This window comes from Achroia grisella, unplaced genomic scaffold (genome assembly GCF_030625045.1).
Source record: "Achroia grisella isolate CSIRO2021 unplaced genomic scaffold, CSIRO_AGI_Agris_v1 utg971, whole genome shotgun sequence".
In the NCBI taxonomy this organism is placed as follows: Eukaryota; Metazoa; Arthropoda; class Insecta; order Lepidoptera; family Pyralidae; genus Achroia; species Achroia grisella.
This window is the reverse complement of record NW_026713077.1, coordinates 2,638,327-2,657,760: the sequence shown is the minus strand read 5'-3', so window position 1 is coordinate 2,657,760 and position 19,434 is coordinate 2,638,327. Positions and strand designations below refer to the sequence as shown.

At 35.2% G+C, this 19,434-nt stretch overlaps 1 protein-coding gene across 1 annotated transcript; it reads left to right on the top strand.

Annotated features, from left to right (window-relative positions):
* The first annotated feature begins 250 nt into the window (after nt 1-250).
* LOC131854219 (inner centromere protein) lies at nt 251-17,465 on the top strand. Its single transcript, XM_059205351.1, has 20 exons — nt 251-431; nt 682-805; nt 1,566-1,783; nt 2,272-2,392; nt 3,293-3,421; nt 3,644-3,757; nt 4,345-4,490; nt 4,952-5,018; nt 5,818-5,866; nt 6,481-6,847; nt 8,505-8,610; nt 9,125-9,236; nt 9,629-9,713; nt 10,116-10,226; nt 10,446-10,645; nt 11,217-11,370; nt 11,681-11,820; nt 12,873-12,973; nt 14,102-14,256; nt 17,264-17,465. Exons 1-20 carry the CDS (start codon nt 351-353, stop codon nt 17,450-17,452), a joined length of 2,769 nt encoding a protein of 922 aa, XP_059061334.1. The 5' UTR covers nt 251-350; the 3' UTR covers nt 17,453-17,465.
* The last annotated feature ends 1,969 nt before the right edge of the window (nt 17,466-19,434 follow it).

Here is a 19,434-nt window from a genome sequence, read left to right as displayed (position 1 = left end):
TTGCCAATCAATATGACAACTTTGTTTGTATTCCGGCACTTTGTGAAAAAGAGACAAAATTCCGTTTCGTAATGTTTCATGATAATACTCATTCTACGAAGAATTTCTTTATTGCTTATTATTGTCTTTTTTTCGTTTTGATTCCAATATTATGTTATCTGTGGCACTACATGTCATTGACTGACTGCATCTGTTGCGTCTCTGTAATCTGTGGTCATGTGTATGTTAAGGTTGGCAGCGCTGAATTGGTATTTCAATTTCAAAGTTTCAAACGGTTCTTTTATCTTTCTGTGAGTTCTATGGCGTCTGTCAAATAATAAAACTTTGAAAATTTATTATTTTTAACAAACATGTCCATTTTTAATGAAAGACTGACTAAACTTACCGAAATATCTACATTATACACTCGTAATATTAATCAAGATCTAAAGGTAAATAATATATGTTTATACATTGATAATCTTTGTATATTTCACGCGACATTATTTTCTTATTTGTATAGAAATATTTTAAGGTATACTGCGCTTTAAAACCCTGAACCTCGTCGTTCAGATAATCTTGTATGATTTCACAAATCTTACAATATTGTGGTACTCAAGAAAATTAAAAAAATAGTGATGTGTGATTATTGTGTTCTAAAGTGTATTCAAGTGGTTTTATAATTTTTTAAACGTGTTTTAGATTATTCTGGAAACTCTAGATAAGTTTGCAGAGGAATATCAAAATGGTCGTGGACGGGCGCGGGAAAAGGGAGCAAAAGACAAAAACCTTTTGACGACTCTTCAAAGCATAAATGAAGACGAAGGTTTGCTGCATTTTTTTCTTTTTTTTATAAATAACTTAAAATCTTTAATTCTAGAAGAGGTAGCCAAAGACACTTGTGTGAACTCGACGTTGTGATGAATGTAATACTATGTTGACAATATTGTTTTCACTGTTTATTGTATGTTAATTTGCCACAATGACCTACAGTTAGTTCAGTTCAGTTTGTAATCCACGGTTTCAAACAATTAAAGATAAAGTGCATCAGATTGGAGTATTGTATATAAAAAGCAGATTTATAATCAAATTAACAGTCTGCTTTAAGTTGTGCCCTAAAAACTGTAAACCTAAACTATTTCCGCAAGTTCTTTAGACAGGACTTCTTCTATTCCCGGAGTAGTCTAGTATCCTTCTGCTCTAACTTCTTTTTCCATTAATCTTCCCATGGAAGATTAGCCTGAGTATCCTGTAACTATCATGACTCCATTACTTTAACAATTTTTTTTCCTTTTTAATCATGCAATCAGTCGTCAGACTATAAACAGATTAGTTGATCATATCAAATCTCATAAGAGGTGATTCTCCATTGAAAATATTCCAACTTATGCTAGGATATTGAGTCTGGTATTGTACTCTTAAGACATGACATATAATCAGGCAAGTAGCAGCAATGTCAGTTGAACAGCAAGTTTAATCTGATGCCTGTCCATTTTGATTTTATACTTTTTTATTGTTTGTGAGATTTCCTCCATGACAGAGTTGATCTGCAGATCATTTTTTTAATACTTTGTTCTAAATTCTAGATGTAACAACCACTGCTCCGGAGCCTGTGCAAACTTCTCGTCGGTCCAGTGTTAAATCCAATGATAACTGTAGCTCTAATAATAGCAATGAAGAGAAAACACAGAGGTTATCCAACAAGCGCAGTAAAAATGAAGTGGACGGGCTTTCTAGCCCTGAACAGGACAAGAGACACAAGCGCAATGCTTCTGTTAAAGCACAAAGTATTATTACTAAACAGGTATTGAAATAGTAATGAACTTATTATATATTTATAATAATAGTAGTGAGACCAAAAAAAAAAAAAACTAGAGTTTTATTATGTAAGGCACATTTACATGCGCCATCTAGTTCCAAGAAATAGAAATACATATAATTTTTATACAAATAAACTTAATATATGCACTATTAAATAATCACATTTCCCGATTCTACAAATCATTGGGAACACTGGCTTGACACACAGACAAAACAAATAAACAAGAAACTTGCATGTTGCTCTTTTAAAGGTCTGAATCCAAAAGCAAAAGCAAAATGGGTACTAAATGCCTGATATAAATATGTAAATACATGCATAATATACAAAGTAAACACCCATTCAAATAATTGTACTAATTTGTATAAATGTTTATTTGAAGTTAGGATTTGAACCTACAACCATTGGAGGTGAAGCGGTGTACTAAACCACTACACCACCTAGGCTGTCACTTATATTCTTATGTATTGTAGGTGAATGTAAACTTAACACAAAAGATGCGTCGCGAGGATGCGTCAGATAAATCTCAGTCGCGAAGCAGACGGCGTAAGGATGACAACAAAGAAAATTCAGAACCTGTACCAAATATACAGAGTAAGTGATAATACAAAGTTACTTATTTCCACCACTCCACAATTCCTCTCAGTAACTCGAAGTTGGACTGGATGAAATCCCTCTTTTGGTATAAGTCTGCCATTGTCTGCATTTATTTTTAAGTTGTATCCTTTTTATTTATAATGTTATTGCACAATAAAGAAAACAAACAATCTTAAAAAATCTAGGAGTGTTTGTAGTGTGCTCAGTGCATGGTAATGGAATGGTGCACCTGCCTTTGCTAATGGTATACCATTAGCAAAGGGTATACCCTGGCAAGGCTCCAGTGTAGGATGATAATATGAGGGCAGGTCAGTTAGCCCAAGCGGACTAATTCTCCAAATTTTTTCTTTTTCATTTCATTATTATATGACTCCTACTATTTTCTATGAGTCACATTCATAATGAAAGCAAAAGAGAAGCACAGTTAAGAATAAAAACAGACTGGTTAACAACATTTATTTCTTCATTTTGTTTTTCAATATGACTAGCCATTTAACATTTAGAAGCAGTAATCATTCTAAATGTACTGTTGCAATATTAAATCTACATTATGTGATACACATATGTAGTAAGCCAGCATAAGCTATAATAAAACTTACAATAATAATAATCTCAGGACAATTCACACAGCACCATCTAGACCCAAGTTTAGCTAGCTTAACTTGGGTCTAGATGGTGCTGTGTTATGGGTACTAGATAAATGCATACATATTATAGATAAAAAAAAGACCATACCATCAATCATGAATACAAATGTTTGTGCCGTGCGAGGAATGAACCTGCGAACTACGGAAGTAAGGCGGTGTGCTAAAGCGCTAGACCACCGAGGCAGAAAACCAAATGCAATTGAATTTAACATCTTCTGTTTTAATATGGTTTAATATTGATTAATTACAGTAAAGCAAGAGAAGATATCACTACCACCAGAACCAATGGATACAGCATCATTGCCAATTGACACTGAAATCAAACGGGAAGTTAATGAAGATGAAATTACAATGCCTCCACCTACTGCACCCGTGCCTAGTAAGGAATTAATATCTTTTTTTTTATTACTAGCTTTACCGTTTTTGCATCATATTTCACTATAACTCTACCCCAATTGGTCATAGTGTGAAGTCTGAAAACAAATATTATACAAGAGAATCGAACCTATGACCATTATAATTAAGCCGCTAAACCATTAAGGTTGACAAGTATAAATTTGGAAGTTGTATGTGTAATTTGTACACAAAATTATAATTCCAGAGCCTCGTAAAGCAGCAAAAGATAGAGCAACCCAAGATGATAATGAGGAAGAAACTACCAGTAGAAGAAGGACCACTAGGACCAGGAAACAGACGGACACAATGCCACCACCTGGTTAGATATTAATTGTATTTTTTTTTTCTTATTTCCATTCTATTTGCAATCAGTCCTTTTAGCTATAATGAGATCTAGTGCAGAGGTGACAAACTCAAATTTGCAGGGGGCCATTCTTAAATTTAGAATATTACGGCCAGCCAGATTAAAAAAATTATCTTAATTAAAACCTCCATATAGGAGAGTGAAGTCTAAAAGCTCTAAAAACATGATTCTTCCTTGTTATACATTACTATCGCAGGCCTTATTAATACAACCCGGGGGCCGGATGCGACCCGTGAGCTGTAACAATAAGGTCCTCTGTTGCTGAAATTGTATTAAAATCTGTTCAGTAATTTGAAAGATCTAAGCGAACTTCATTTTATACTATGTAAAGATATAAAACCATATTACCAGGCATATGGGATTCAAGTAGTTATTAAAAAATATGTGTAAAAACGAGCCATAACATAGCACTTTTATAATTACTGTTCTAGACAAATTGTTGATTTTGGTAGGCAGTGAAAAAGCAACCGATATATATTTTAACTGATATAAATGTAATTTTTAAAAATGAAGTGTTTAATCAATATGTTTCCTTCCTGCAGCGGCTGCGCCCCGGTCGACCCGGGCCAGCTCGCGCGCCGCCCGGCCCGGACCGGAGCCCGAGGTGACTCCGCCAGCGCCGCACTCTCCACCGGACCTCAAGCCTCAGATACCCGAAGTTAGGCCCAAGCGCACCAGAACTCGAAAGGTGAGTTGTAAACTACAAGACAGACGGACAAGTTATTGGGATTACAAATTATTATTAAAGCTTTTAGTCTAAATCAGGGGTGAGCAACCTTTTTAATCTTAAATTTAAAACAACACATTGTTACAATAAGTAGACTATAGTGCTTTTTTTTAAGAGATGAATATGGAATGGCGCCACCGCCTGCGCTGACGGTATTCGCTGGCGGGACACCAGTGGAGGATGATGAGTACGAGGTCAGGTCAGTTAGCTCATCATGGCAAAACCACCTGGAATTTAACATGATGGTTTCCAAGGGAAACAGTAAGGTCAACCTGATTATGGTACATGCTAGCAATGGGATCGACAGTTCTAGACAAACCAAGATCTTATAAAAGATTGTAGAAAGATTCTGCTGGTATACCTCTTACCTTATATAATATATATACTATACAATTCTAACATACTGATATTCATTTTCACAGAAGGTATCTGAGGTTGATACAGATTCTGAAAAGCAAGCAACGCAAACTGCCCAAGCAGACGGGACAGGTATAAATTTTTACCTCATTCTGATATTAATACCAAAGTCAACAAATACACAAAAAGTCATAATTTATTTGTATGGCTACAATATATATATATATATATATATATAATTAAGGTGTTATAATTGAAGGGTCCTACAGGTCCCGGCATAAATTTAATTGACGTTCAGACTTAAATGCCATGTAGTCAATATTTATATATACACTTTTGTTTATTGCTCGTAATTATAGAAGTATAGTCTTTGACAGTAGAATCTTAATAATGTTCAAACTTTTAATTTAAATTAATATTGATCCATGTTTTTCCACTATGCGACTAGTTATTAAAAAGCTGTAATATATAAATTAATTCCTTAATAATAATCACGCAACCTATATAAATATACATTGTAAATAAATTGGCTTTAAAAAAAAGTAATTCAAATTGAGTCTTCAAAAGAGTTCTTCTCAATTAGATCTATATACCGAACTGGACGGTAGGGAAAAAAATAAAATTATCAGGTAAAAAATTTCACGTTAGTAAGCGGCTAAAATGTCCTACATTAATAAATTATTTTTGAATTTGAAATTGCAAAACATTGGACAACGACTGAATTTTCTTAAACAGATACATATCCTAGACAAACACATTGGATTCTAACTAGTTTGTTACTAAAATTGCTATGAAGTAAAGATATTTGCCTATCCTCCCGCCAAATAGCAAATCGCGGAGTGGGCAGTTTTAATTGTAATATTGATTTTTAAATTTATACATAATCAATTTTCTATATAACACGGTTTGTATATTTTGATATAATCCACAGCATCACCAGCTGATAAAAGACCCAAGAGGACCAGAAGAGGACAAAAGGCGTAAGTACTTTTCCGTTCGTTTCCTCTTTTTATTGCTGGTTAATACCAACATATAAAACATTGTAAGTACTTCTACTGGCTATAACATAACTCAAAAAACTTCTAACGTTGAAAAATTATGCATTGTTGTATCTTAAACATGAATAAAAATATTGTTTTTTTATATATAATATAACAATTAAAATATAAGTAATATATGTAATGGCAGACATTAAACTCTCAACTATTAAGGATTCGATACCTTCATTTCATAATCTTATTTAGGCATATTCAGTAGGTCTTAGAATCAGCTACTATCTATTTTTCATACATCTAAGTGATAAGGGTTGTCCACCACTAATATTTATTTAATAGACAATATTTTTTTATGAGGCATTAAAAATACATATAACTCTAAATTTTCTAGCATCAACCCCTATTTTTTAATTTATATGACAAAAGAAAGTTTGTGGGGTCAGCTAGTAACAATATTACAACAAATATAATTAATTTAGTCATCTCTATAACTTTATAAAACTTAGATAATTGTAGTATTATTAGAGGTTTAGCATTACAATGTTGTGTAGACATACAAACATAATCGGAAATAATTTAAAAAAAACTTACAATTACAGTAACAAAGAAGAGGCCCCAAAACCAGACCCAGTGGTATCACCAAAAGAAGACCTATCTCAACCCGAAAACGCTCCATCGCCGATTCTACCACAAAAGAAAACAAACCATAACAAAGAAGCAATAAAGATCAAAGTCGACAGTGACACAGAGAAAGATATTACCAATAAAACAAATCAACTTCAAATCAATGGCATAAAGTCGAAAATAGTACTACAGAGTTCTGAGGAAGATGTAGAATGTGAAGTTATGGATGAAACACATGTATTGTCTAAAAGTAATGATGCAGTTGTACCGAATGATATGGATAAAACAATTGTGTTACCAAATGGAATATACGAACATGCTCCAGTCACTCCTAAGAAAATTGTAAGTATTTTAAAGGTAGTTATTGGAAATTACTTCCCAAATAACGAGACCAAGGTATTTAGTCTTCCTATTGGTCGTAGCGTGATGTTATATAGTCTACTAGCTGTGCCCGTAACTTTGTCTGCGTGGAATACTGACCTTGATAATATAAATAAAAAATATTTAATAATCTTACCCGAAAAAGCCAACGAATTATATTGTTCTAGCTTAAAAAATTACGATTTTCCATACAAACTTTCATTCCATATTTTATTTTACCTCTACAATGGGATTTTTTTTTACAAACTTTGAATGTTATATTTATTGATATTTAATCAACAGCCTAAAAAAATAAGTTTCATGCATCTAGCTTTAAAAACAACAATACTATACAATTTTCATCTCTCTTCGCTATATATAAACTAATTTTTCCTCATTAAAAAGTAGCCTAAGTGGTTTCTCCGGGGTTAGACTATCTGGGTACCAAATTTTATTTCAATCTGTTCAGTAGTTTTGGCGTGAAAGAGACAGTTATTTTTGCATTTATAATATTCATAAGGATTAGTAGCACAAAAACCAAGTTATTACGCAATTTTTTTTTATTGGGTTGTTTGGGCTATTGTCAGATGTTTGTAGCACCTGTAGCACTGCGACCTATATAGATCTATTGTGCTCGCCCTTTTTCAAAGTTCGCTACCTAGACCCGTCTGGTATTACGCAATTTAGCTCCACCGGCAAAAGCCTGACTCTTAAACAGAGGCGTAGCTACCGCCGTATGTGCCGCATCAATTTTATGGGGTCCCCGTGAGCGAGCGTGAGCAAAAATTAACTTACCAAATTTTTTTTATTTCACTTATGAGAAAAGTAAATAAAAACAATTTCTTTTTTTCCCGCATCAGCTATAAATGGTTTATTAAATCAATTTGCCGAAACAAGGCAACGGCAATGTGTATATTTAATTTGTATTGTTTCTAAAAATGTGTGACAAATAGATAATTATGATGAATAAATATTTCTTTTAATTTTTTCTTCCTTTGCGAGAAATCTTTACCCTTCGTAAGGGCCCCTAAACAAATTTTTATACGGGGCCCCGCCAAAGTACGCTACGCTTCTGCTCAAAGAACTACATTTCATTCATTCATATTTGAATGAATGAAATGTAGTTCATTGTGACCATCATTATATTTAATTACATGATTTTTATTAAACAACTAGCTACTCGTCCCGGCGACGCACGGGTGTACATGTATTATGTATATTAACCTTTCTTTTGAATCACTCTACTAAAAAAACTGCTTCAAAATCCATAGTTAGCATAGTTTTAAATATTTATTCTTTCGAATGTCAGTCGTCTGTCTTAGCGACCGAAAGTGACGCGTTATGAGCGCGCCAGCTGTATTTTTTCAAATGCGTTTCAATATTGTTTTGTTTTAAATAAGGACTAAATTGGTTAAAAAGAAATCACGGTTTTGCGGGCACAGATCTGTGACAAGACGGTAATACGGTTTAACAGGGGTACACAGATCTGTGTCAAAACGTTCGAAGGGTTAAGCATACATAGGTACAGACAGCGACATCGAATTTGTTTTATACTGTGTAATGAAGACAATTTAACCTGCAAACAATTTTTTTGTTTTTTTTTTTATATAAGTTCTCTAATTTATTTTTTCTTCAACAGAATGTAAATATGAATACTACAGTAGTATTGGAGAAGTATGACCGCGAAACAATGGTCATAGAGAAACAAACAGCAATTATGGATGCTACTGTTGTTATAGACAAAGGTATGTTTTTTTTCTATTAATTGTCTATACTTCATTCTCTGCAGATACCCGGCTAGTGTATGTATCTTTAACGCAATAGAGTACAACATTCCATGTTTAATGTATGAAAAATATATATAGTTATATAGTTTATATGGGAAAATGAAATTTATTTTACTCTCCATGCAATTTCTTCATATTCTATCACCGTTTAAACCTTACCTGGACTTCCACGAATATTTCAAGACTAAAATTAGCCAAATCGGTCCAGCCGTTTTTGAGTTTTAGCGAGACTAATGAACAGCAATTCATTTTATATATATAGACTCGCACCCGGCCACGCGTTGCTGTGGCTAAGGCAATATAATAATATTGTGACTATAAATTAAGATGTAAGCTATCCTTTCAAGTTGGATCAAATTGCACACAATGTGCAAATCAAATTTGCAATCTGTTCAGTGGTTTAGGAGTCCATCGCGGACAAACAATGTGACACGTGATTTTTATATATAAAGATATGTATGTTTTGCTCCAGATCCACAAGTCCCAAATATTACTGAAGATAATTCAATACTAACAGATGATAACAGTGATGTACAAGAAGCACTAACTCCTCTTAAAGAAGACATACCTAAAGCGCAGCCCACGTGAGTACATTATATTCAAATAACTTAGGAGCCGTTCAAGTATTACGTAAGCACTATGGGGGGGGACTGGGGGTCTTTGCTTTTCTTATTTTAGGTGACATGGGGGGGTTGATAGGAGGTCTAGATGATGATTACGTCATCGATAGTTATTTACTGTTTTATACAAATGGCAACCCTCTCCGTCTTTGCTAAAAAAATAATACATTAATTGAATGTTTACGTAATCATGGGGGAGGGGGTATGAACTTGCTTACTTCGCTGACAAAGGAGTTGAGGTGGGGGGTTATACTAAACACAGCACCACGAGGCTTCACAGTCATGCGAAGGTATGAGTTTAGGAGTAACGAAATAATATTACACATAGAATCTTAAAGTATAATGATGAATTTCAGGTCCGCGGTAAAGGAGAAGGTGCAGCAATTCGAAGAGTTGGCGACAAGAGTGACAAGAACCAAAACGAGAGCCATGGCTAAAAAGGTATGCTAAGTATATTTTAATAATTTCACGGACGAGCATAATAAATCTATGCAGATCGCAGTGCTACAGGTCCAAGCACCGGACAATAGTGCAAACCCCGAATAAAAGGGATATTCCGCGTGGTATTTAACTTTATTTTACTAAAATAAAAGTAGCCTAAGTTACTCCTTATTCCATCAGCTACCTGCCAAAAAATGTCCCGTGAAAATCGGTCCAGCCATTTCAGAGATTAGCCGGAACAAACAGACAGACAGACAAAAATTGTAAAAAAATGTTATTTTGGTGCATGTACCGTATTTATATTCATAGGCATGTAGTAAAAAACTCGTTTCGTTCGTTATTTCAATATTACAAACAGACACTCTTATTTTATTTATATAGATTAACTTGCGAATTTTGCAGGAAGAAGGTGATGATAACCAGACACCGCCGGACAAAATATTGAAGCATGTACTCTCAGCAGAGACACTCAGCAAGATGAACAACTTAATATTCAATGGAAAAACAACACAGGTCTGTATTCTATATAATAATTATGCAATAAATTTTCTTGAAGGCCTCGGTGGTCCAGCGCCACCAGCACACCGCCTTACTTCCGATGGTTGCAGGTTCAATTCCTCGCACAGCATGTCAAATCTGTCGTCAGTTCGGAATTATTTCGAGATGAGAAGAACTGACAAGAATAGACTGAGAAGAATGAAAATATAATAAATTATATTTGTCTGTTAATAGGTATCAAGTTCAGCGACCAAACCTCGCACGAACATTATAACATCAGTCAAGTCATTCATTCCCTCGTCTACCTCCAAAGTGAGCGCGATAAACAAAGCCAAAGAGAAAGAGGCCGCAGAGGAAAGTATGAAGAAAGAAAAAGAAGATGCTAGAAAGAAAAAAGAGGCAATGCTGGAAGCCAAAAGAGAACAGCAAAAGAAGTAAGTTTGGTTGTCTTTATATATTGTGTTGTAATTAGATGTTTTAAATGGAGTAAAATTTTAAGCTACCTAACTATAAAGTTAGCAAATTTTTTTTCGGAAATAACATATCGATGAATAAAGTTATATTAATACATTATATATACATATATATATATATTTCTTTAACATGTTGAAGACCACATTGAAAAATCTTATTTCTCACATAGGGCCGGTCCCTATGTTTATTGTTAATAATATATATTTTTTTTTTTAAGTTTTTAGTGTACAATAATTTGAGGTAGACCTTATTCAACCCCTAGATTTATTTCAATGTCCAAGTGTCCATGGGTGATCACCCGGTCCCAACATATAAATTTACTTTCGTTGTGGAGTGACCCACCGGTAGGCATGCGGTCTATAACGTGTTGATAATAATAAGATTACACTCGCTACTAGCTATGCCACACTGTTACGTTGACTGGTAGATATCTTTTTTAGAAATAAGTCCACCTTTGCTCACTTTATCTATAATTAAACTAAATACTTAATATATTTCAAAGTGTAATATAGAATATATATAAAATTACAGAAAGAGGGAGGAGAAAATGGCGGCTGCTGCAGCTGTAAGATCAGCTGCTGAACGAGAACGTCGAGCGGCACTGGAGGCGGCCGACAGAGAACGCAGGGAGAAGCAAGCGCACGCCGACCTCGGACGGCAGGAGCGGCTACGGGAGGCAGAGCGGGTATGTCGTCATCCTACACTCAAATCCAATCCACCGGGCGCTCCACACCGGCGCTCTTTGTCGCCTCTCCGATCGATCCCCCGTACCATTCAAACGGAGATCTAAAAAAGGCTCGAACACCTAGCGGTGCCCTCAGACTAAAGTCGTATCCGTCAGGCTGAAATTGCCTACAGCCGTTCTTTAAGTCCCTTTGGTTTGGAGTGTTAATTTTTATCATCAATAATTGATAATCTTCTGTAAAAAATGACAAACAACATAGATCCTGAACAACTTATGTTTTGCTTACGACTTTTCGATATTTTGGTCATAGAAGAAGCAAGAACTAGCACGCAAAGTAGCAGAGACAGAAGAACGAAGAAGAGCGGAGGAACACGCGCGGCAACAGCGGCTCGCTGAGGAACAGAAGCGAGCTGATGCGGTCCGCCGGAAGCAGATCGAGGAGGCTGAGGCGTTAGTACTACAATTATATGCATATAATTTAGTTAAAAGTGTTTTATCTATAGAACAAAGAAATAGATAGATAGATAGTGATAAGAAATTACTTAGAAAACCAGGAAGATTATATTTCATTCATTGTTAGACATACAAAAATATAGAAAATCTATAAGAAAATACTAAAAAAAGATCATGTGATGTGACGGCCCATTATAAAGATTAATAAAATTGTCAACATCTGTCTGTAGGGATAGTCCACGTTCTTTGTAATCTATTCTTAGAAAATTTAAAGACATTGCTTCAGAAATAATTATTTTTCATGAAATTCCCGTATCAAATAAAAGTGTCTGCTGAAATACAAGATTCCTTTAATAGTGGCCTAACTAGACTTAAAAGTATATTTTAAAAAAATATTAGTATCTAGCTGTACCCCCGACTTCGCGTATAATAGGGACCTTGACCAAATAATGAAAAATATTTAAAATAAAATATATAATATAAAATAATCTAACCCAATAAAAGCCAAATTAAAAAGATTTCATCGTTCTGGCTTGAAAAATAACGAATTTCCATACAACTCAATCTACAGTCTAAAAAATAAGTTTCAGGCTTCTACCTTTAAAAATGACGATACTTACTTTCATCAATACCTACACATTTCATCTCCCCTTACAACCCCCCTTTCACCCCCCCTTTCAACCCCTTAGAACCCTTTTTCATTATTTATATTTAATCAACAGTCTAAAAATATATTTCAAGCTTCTAGCTTTGAAAACGATTATACTTCCATGCAACATTTCATCTCCACTTTCAACCCGTTACAACCCTTCTCATTAAAGAATAGCCTATGATCTTTCCAGGGTCTAAACTATACCAAATTTAATTTAAATCAGTTTAGTAGTTTTGGAGTGAATGTGAGACAGACAGAGAGACTTGCCCATTTGTGATATTAGTAGGTAAATCCTGTATCAAACATTTCTAACAATACTTCTCTAAACTCGAATTTGTATATTAAAACAAAAAAAAAATATTCTACCTTCATTGAGAATATGACTGATTGATTTTAGAATGAAGAAAGAAGCGGCAATAATGGCGAAAGAAATAGAAAAAAGGCAAAAAGAATATATAGAAAAGCAGAAAATCAAACAGAGACTGGAGTCTGACAAATGTAAGTTTCAACAAATGGCAAAAATATATTTAATGTTAATTTACATTGCTCATTTGATTTACTCTTCACTAATAGAAACACTGATAACATTATGCAATTTTTTTTGTTTCTAAAATATTTCTTTTTTTATAATAAACAGACAACCTCGGTGGTATACAGCATACCGCTTTACGACCGATGGTCGCGGGTTCGATTCCTCGCACGGCACAAACATTTGTATTCATGAGTATGATTGTTTGTATCGGTCTGGGTATTTTCTATGTTATAATATGAATATATTTACAAAAAAAAAAATTATCTATGTATTTGTATCAGTTGTCTAGGACCCATAACACAAGCTTTAGTTAGCTTAACTTGGGTCTAGATGGCGCTGTGTGAATTGTCCTGAGATTATTATTATTAATATGATTATTATACAACAAGCAATACAATAAAAAGGATTTTTAATTACGTTTTGTATCGTTATGCGCTCAGCATACCTTTATACTTAAAAATATATATCTACATATACCTAAATAATATAAGTGATTTCTATTTATATTATTTACTCGCTGTTCCCATGACTTAGTCCGCGTGGAATTTAACTTTTATTTTCTAAAATAAAAGTAGCCTAAGTTATTCCCTACTACATTAGCTACCTGCCAAAAAACGTCCAATCAATATCGGTCCAGCCATTTCTGAGATTAGCCGGAACAAACAGACTGACAGACAGACAGACAAAAATTGTAAAAAATGTTATTTTTGTGTATATGCCGTATTTATATTCATATGCATGTAGAAAAAAAACGGTTATTTCAATATTACAAACAGACACTCCAATTTTATTTATATGTATAATAGACGTATTTAACGTAAAAAAAAATGTATATCAGTTGTCTAGAACACAACATTAGCTATGCTTAGCTTGAGACTACATAGCACTGTGTAAGCTACACAGCTATCCAGGGTTATTACCCAGGGTCTGGGTGCTTTTTATCTGTATTGTGTATGTATTTAAAAACAAAATGTATTTAAAAAAAAATGTGTTATATATCAGTAATCTAGTACCCATAACACAAGCTCTTAGCATGGGCTAGATGGCGCTGTGTGACTTATCCAGTATTATTATTATTTTAAATATACTTCCAGTTCATACACCTCGGAAGACGCCGGGCACGCCTGGCCATCATCATGAGCAATACACAATGGAGCCGGTCTACATGGCAGACGGGTTCCAGTACCTCAACTCTGATGAAGAGGCAGAACCTGCTGAACGACCTATACCCATGTGGTGCACATCAAAGGTACCAATAGAATTTATTTATCGAAATTGGTGTTATTTTTTATAGGTAGATAGATAAGTTCTTTATCCCATCAAAAACATAATGAAATGATAGCCGAGTTTAATATTATGATATATGCCTTGATTGTTGACTTCTACGACAAAAGAGGTGAGATCTAAATGGGTGCCAAGTTCAATGGTCTGTCCTGAAATGTATTTATAACAATATAAAATATCATTTCTTCTTATAACTTACTGTAGCCTAAGGTCTGACACGGTGCTGCTCGCCAGTTCTCTTACTTGAAACTCGGCTTGACACGCTACCGCGTGTCTAGATTCAACAATTACAAACACATAGCATACATGAGATACATTTTATAAATAGAAATAAAGTTTACAAATTAAATAATACAGAAATAATATTACAAAATAAAATAAAAATGGAGGTGGCTTTATGTGTCGCAACGATGAAGAGGCAACCAACTCAGCATGAAGCTACAGATAAGTCTGCAGCGCTGATACTCTGTTGATAATTAAATACATAATAGTTTTTATATATATCTTAATGTTTATATATTACACATACAGAGCTTTAAACAATTATAACATCAAAACATTATACAATATATAAATAGATTAAAAATGGTGATGTGTTATGTTATGCATATGTGTGCACCTATACATACTAACATAAATAATATTTACATAGTCAGTGTGGAGAATCACTTATATGACTGTACCAAAACCTCCATTGGTTCAGTCTATGTCCTCGTTATAAAACGAAACAAAAAGAGAATAATGTACAAAAGATGGTCTGATATATATTTTTTTAATAAACTAAAATGAACTGAAAACGACAATAATGTGCAAATAAATAAGTAATATATATAACTAATATTTCTTTTATCTTTTAAACTTTTAATTAATCTTTTTTGTTAGAATGTGTAATTTTGTGTCAATTAATAAAGGCTTGATATATATGAATACTACATTGGTTTCAGAACTATCATTCAATACTATGAACATAATATTCTGTTGGCTCACGCTATAATTAAAAAATAAAACACTTACATACATATATAGGTGAATGTTTATATATTACACTTCGAGCTCTTAAACAATTATACACAGCACAACATATTTATTGTTTGGTATATAAATAGATTAAAAATGGTGATGTGTTATGTTATGCATATATTGTTCACCTATACATACTACGTACATAAATAATATTTGGCGGAAGTCCGTGTCACTACTTAATGGACTTATATGACTGTACCAATGACCTCCATTGGTTAGTCCAGATTCCCCGTTATAAAACGAAACAATTTTATGCTATTACCTTACTAATATTATACAACACTTAATGGATTTGTACGCAACTCAGTCGCAGTTTGACCGACGAAAAACATAGGAACATATGGAAAAACGCTGGATGATGCCTTTGTTCAGAGGACACGTTGACTCAGAGAGTAAACTCAATAACGATCAGAATTTGATCAAAGTAACATAAACATATATATAACTAATATTTGTTTTATCTTTTAAACTTTTAATTAATCTTTTTTATTAGAATGTGTAATTTTGTGTCAAATGACGAACCTCGGTTATACTGGTCGAATCTGCGCGAATACGTGCTTTTTATCGGGCATTACGGCAGATTCTGTTGATAATATTGGCTGGAAAGGTTATAGACATTTTATTTATATTTTGACATTGATTCAAAATTTTACTTACTTCTATGCTTTCCATCTTTCTAACAGATTCTCTAGAAGAAAATCTAGACGTTAATAAGCTGCTAAAATGCTCTACATGAATAAATTATTTTTAAATCCAAAGAAAGAGGAAGGGATCCTAGATTTAATATTCTTTACATGAAGTCTGTCATCTCTAACCCCTTGTTACACTTCCTCTCTTGCCCCGTATATTTTAACTACTGAGCTTTTGTGATCTTTTTTAAGCAAAACTTTTTGCAAGGAAACAAGTATCACGTTACTAAAGTATATCCATCGTACAAGGGAGAGCCGGGTAGATGCAAGATGGTAAATAGGTCTTATTATACCTGCCTTTACACAACACGTTCGTTTTCGTTAATATCTCGCGCTACGCTATCAGGGGCTATTTATTGATTTGCATTCGAGAAAGACTACATGTAAATTCAGCTATTGACATGCACACTATCGCGCTTGAAGAGCAGTTGGCGTATGAAAGAGCTTACTTGTAAAGGTAGCTATTGATATGCACAGTTTTTCACACGTAGATGCTAATTTGCGCGTGAAAAAGATGTGGTAAAAGCATCTATTAACATGCGCGCTTTTTTATATATGAAAATAATGTTTAATAAGTGTATTTATTCTTTATTTTATGCACACCTTTTTTTTTTATGGATGAAAAGCGTGTGTGTAAATGGTGACCCGCATGCTCTTTCCCACGGTTTACGGTCAGTTTGCCGGTTAAAGAGCGTGTGTGTAAAGGCAGCTATTGACATGATAAGATGAGCATGAGGTAAAAGCATGTGTGTGTAAAGGCATCGTGACAAATTTTTCACACACGAGTCAACACGATGGTTTGCCGGTGAAAGAGCGTGGAAAGGCAGCTCGACATGCATACTGACATGATACATTTTTCGCGTGTAAGAGCGTGCGTGTAAAGACAGCTTTTGACATGCACTTTCTTTCGAACATGAAAGTTAGTCCGCGCGTGTAAGAGTGTATGTAGAATTACTCTTTCATGCGTGATAAAGCGTATTTGTGAAGGCAGTTTTTCTTATATTAATATTAGTTCGCCTGTAACATAGTGTGTCTGTAGAGGCAGTTTTTAACATGAATACTCTTTCGCAAATGAAAGTAGTTCTCGCGTGAAAGAACGTGCGGGTGAAGGCAGCTATTGACGCGCACACTCTTTCCCGCATGTAAGTCAGTTCGCGCGTGTGAGAGCGCGCCCGTAAAGGCAGCTACTGACGTGCGTGTCAGTTCCCGCGTGAAATAGTAGGCGTAGAGGCGGCGACCGTAGTACAGCCCCGGTTGCAGGTGCGGCGGCCCGCGCTGGCGAGGCAGGCGCAGCTGCCGCCGCCGCTGGTGGACCGGCTGTTCTCGGTGCGCTCGCACTCGCCCGACCTGCGGGACATCTTCCCCGCCATCGACCGCGCGCGCCTCAAGCGGACCTCCTCCGCCGTGTGGAGCACGCCGCCGCACAGACTGCCCGCCGTCAGCGAGTGAAGGTGACCACACTACACACCCACACTATATACAAGCGGACCTCCTCCGCCGAGCACGGTGACCACACTACACACCCACACTATATACAAGCGGACCTCCTCCGCCGTGTGGAGCACGCCGCCGCACAGACTGCCCGCCGTCAGCGAGTGAAGGTGACCACACTACACACCCACACTATATACAAGCGGACCTCCTCCGCCGTGTGGAGCACGCCGCCGCACAGACTGCCCGCCGTCAGCGAGTGAAGGTGACCACACTACACACCCACACTATATACAAGCGGACCTCCTCCGCCGTGTGGAGCACGCCGCCGCACAGACTGCCCGCCGTCAGCGAGTGAAGGTGACCACACTACACACCCACACTATATACAAGCGGACCTCCTCCGCCGTGTGGAGCACGCCGCCGCACAGACTGCCCGCCGTCAGCGAGTGAAGGTGACCACACTACACACTCACACTATATACACAATATACACTGAAAACAACCAGACCGATACAAACAATCATACTCATAAATACAAATGTGTGCCGTGCGAAGATCGAACCGCGACCTTCCGAAATAAAACAGTGTACTAAACCGCTACACCACCGAGACCGTTAACAATTCAGATTCAGTTCCATATAATTAATACACATATTTAAATAAAATTTTTAAAGATATGCCTAATACAAATGTTTACATAGTAAGAGGAATCGAACCCACGATCAATGGAAATAATGTGTGTAAAGTAAATCTCTTATTCTCTTCTTAGTTTATTAATTCTCTTACTAATTAATACTAGCTATGCCCCCAGTTTCATCCGCATGAAAAGTTATGTTATTCTGTTGTATAAGCTTTATTAGTGTTAAATTTCGTTAATATCTGTTCAGTAGTTTTAGCGTGAAATAATAACAAATATACACACACACTCACAAACTTACGCGTTTATAATATTAATAAGATAATGCCTAATAATAAAAATTTCTTTGTTACAGATTCAAAATGTTACCACAACTGGTTGGTATCTGTGGTCGCTGGCGGCACTGTGTAAATATTTCATTATTTACAATTACAATGTATAAAATATTACATGTTTTTTAACAATATATGAAGTCTGTAACTAGTTTAATAATGATAGTTATTTAGTATGTATACTAGGCTATATGTACAGTAAAAACCGGATATAACGACATCGATTACAAAAACGGATCGGTTATTACGACTAACTGGCAGTCTTGAATCTATTATACATATAAAACATATATAATAATGATCCGGGACAATTCACAACGCCATCTAGTCCCAAGCTAAGCAGAGCTTGTATTATGGGTACTAGACAGCTGATATAAATATTTCGATACATTTTTTTTTGTACATAAACACATACATAGAAAGCACCCAGACAGATACAAAGAAATCATACTTATGATTACAAATATTTGCACCGTGCAGAAGCGAACCCGCGAACATCGGACGTAAAGCGGTGTGCTTTGTAATTATGACGAAGAGTCCACTGTATTGGTTGGTTGCCTCTACAATTGTTTACCTTGTTTGGTGTTTCCTTCACACAACAGGTAACAAAACACAAGAGGTAGTGAATTCTAATCTGGCAGACATAGAGAGTCATTATTACTATTTATATATGATATAAATAGTAATAATGTATATAAATAGTAATAATGACTCTCTATGTCTGCCAGATTAGAATTCACTACCTCTTGTGTTTAAATCTGGTTGTCAAAAACTAGGTCATGACACTGTCAATTAATTTTACGTGCTTATAATACAGCGTCTATATTTTGAGGTCAGTTCAATGTTGTTATATCAGGTTTCCACTGTAATTTGGTTTAGGGGCCATCCATAATACAATAATTTAATTATTTTTGATATCCCCTCGTCTTTGTCACAGTCGGTCACATTAGTGACATTCTCTGTCTAGACATCTTTACATAGATAGATTAAATTTTTATTTACGTTAGGCACACAAAGCACTGTAATAT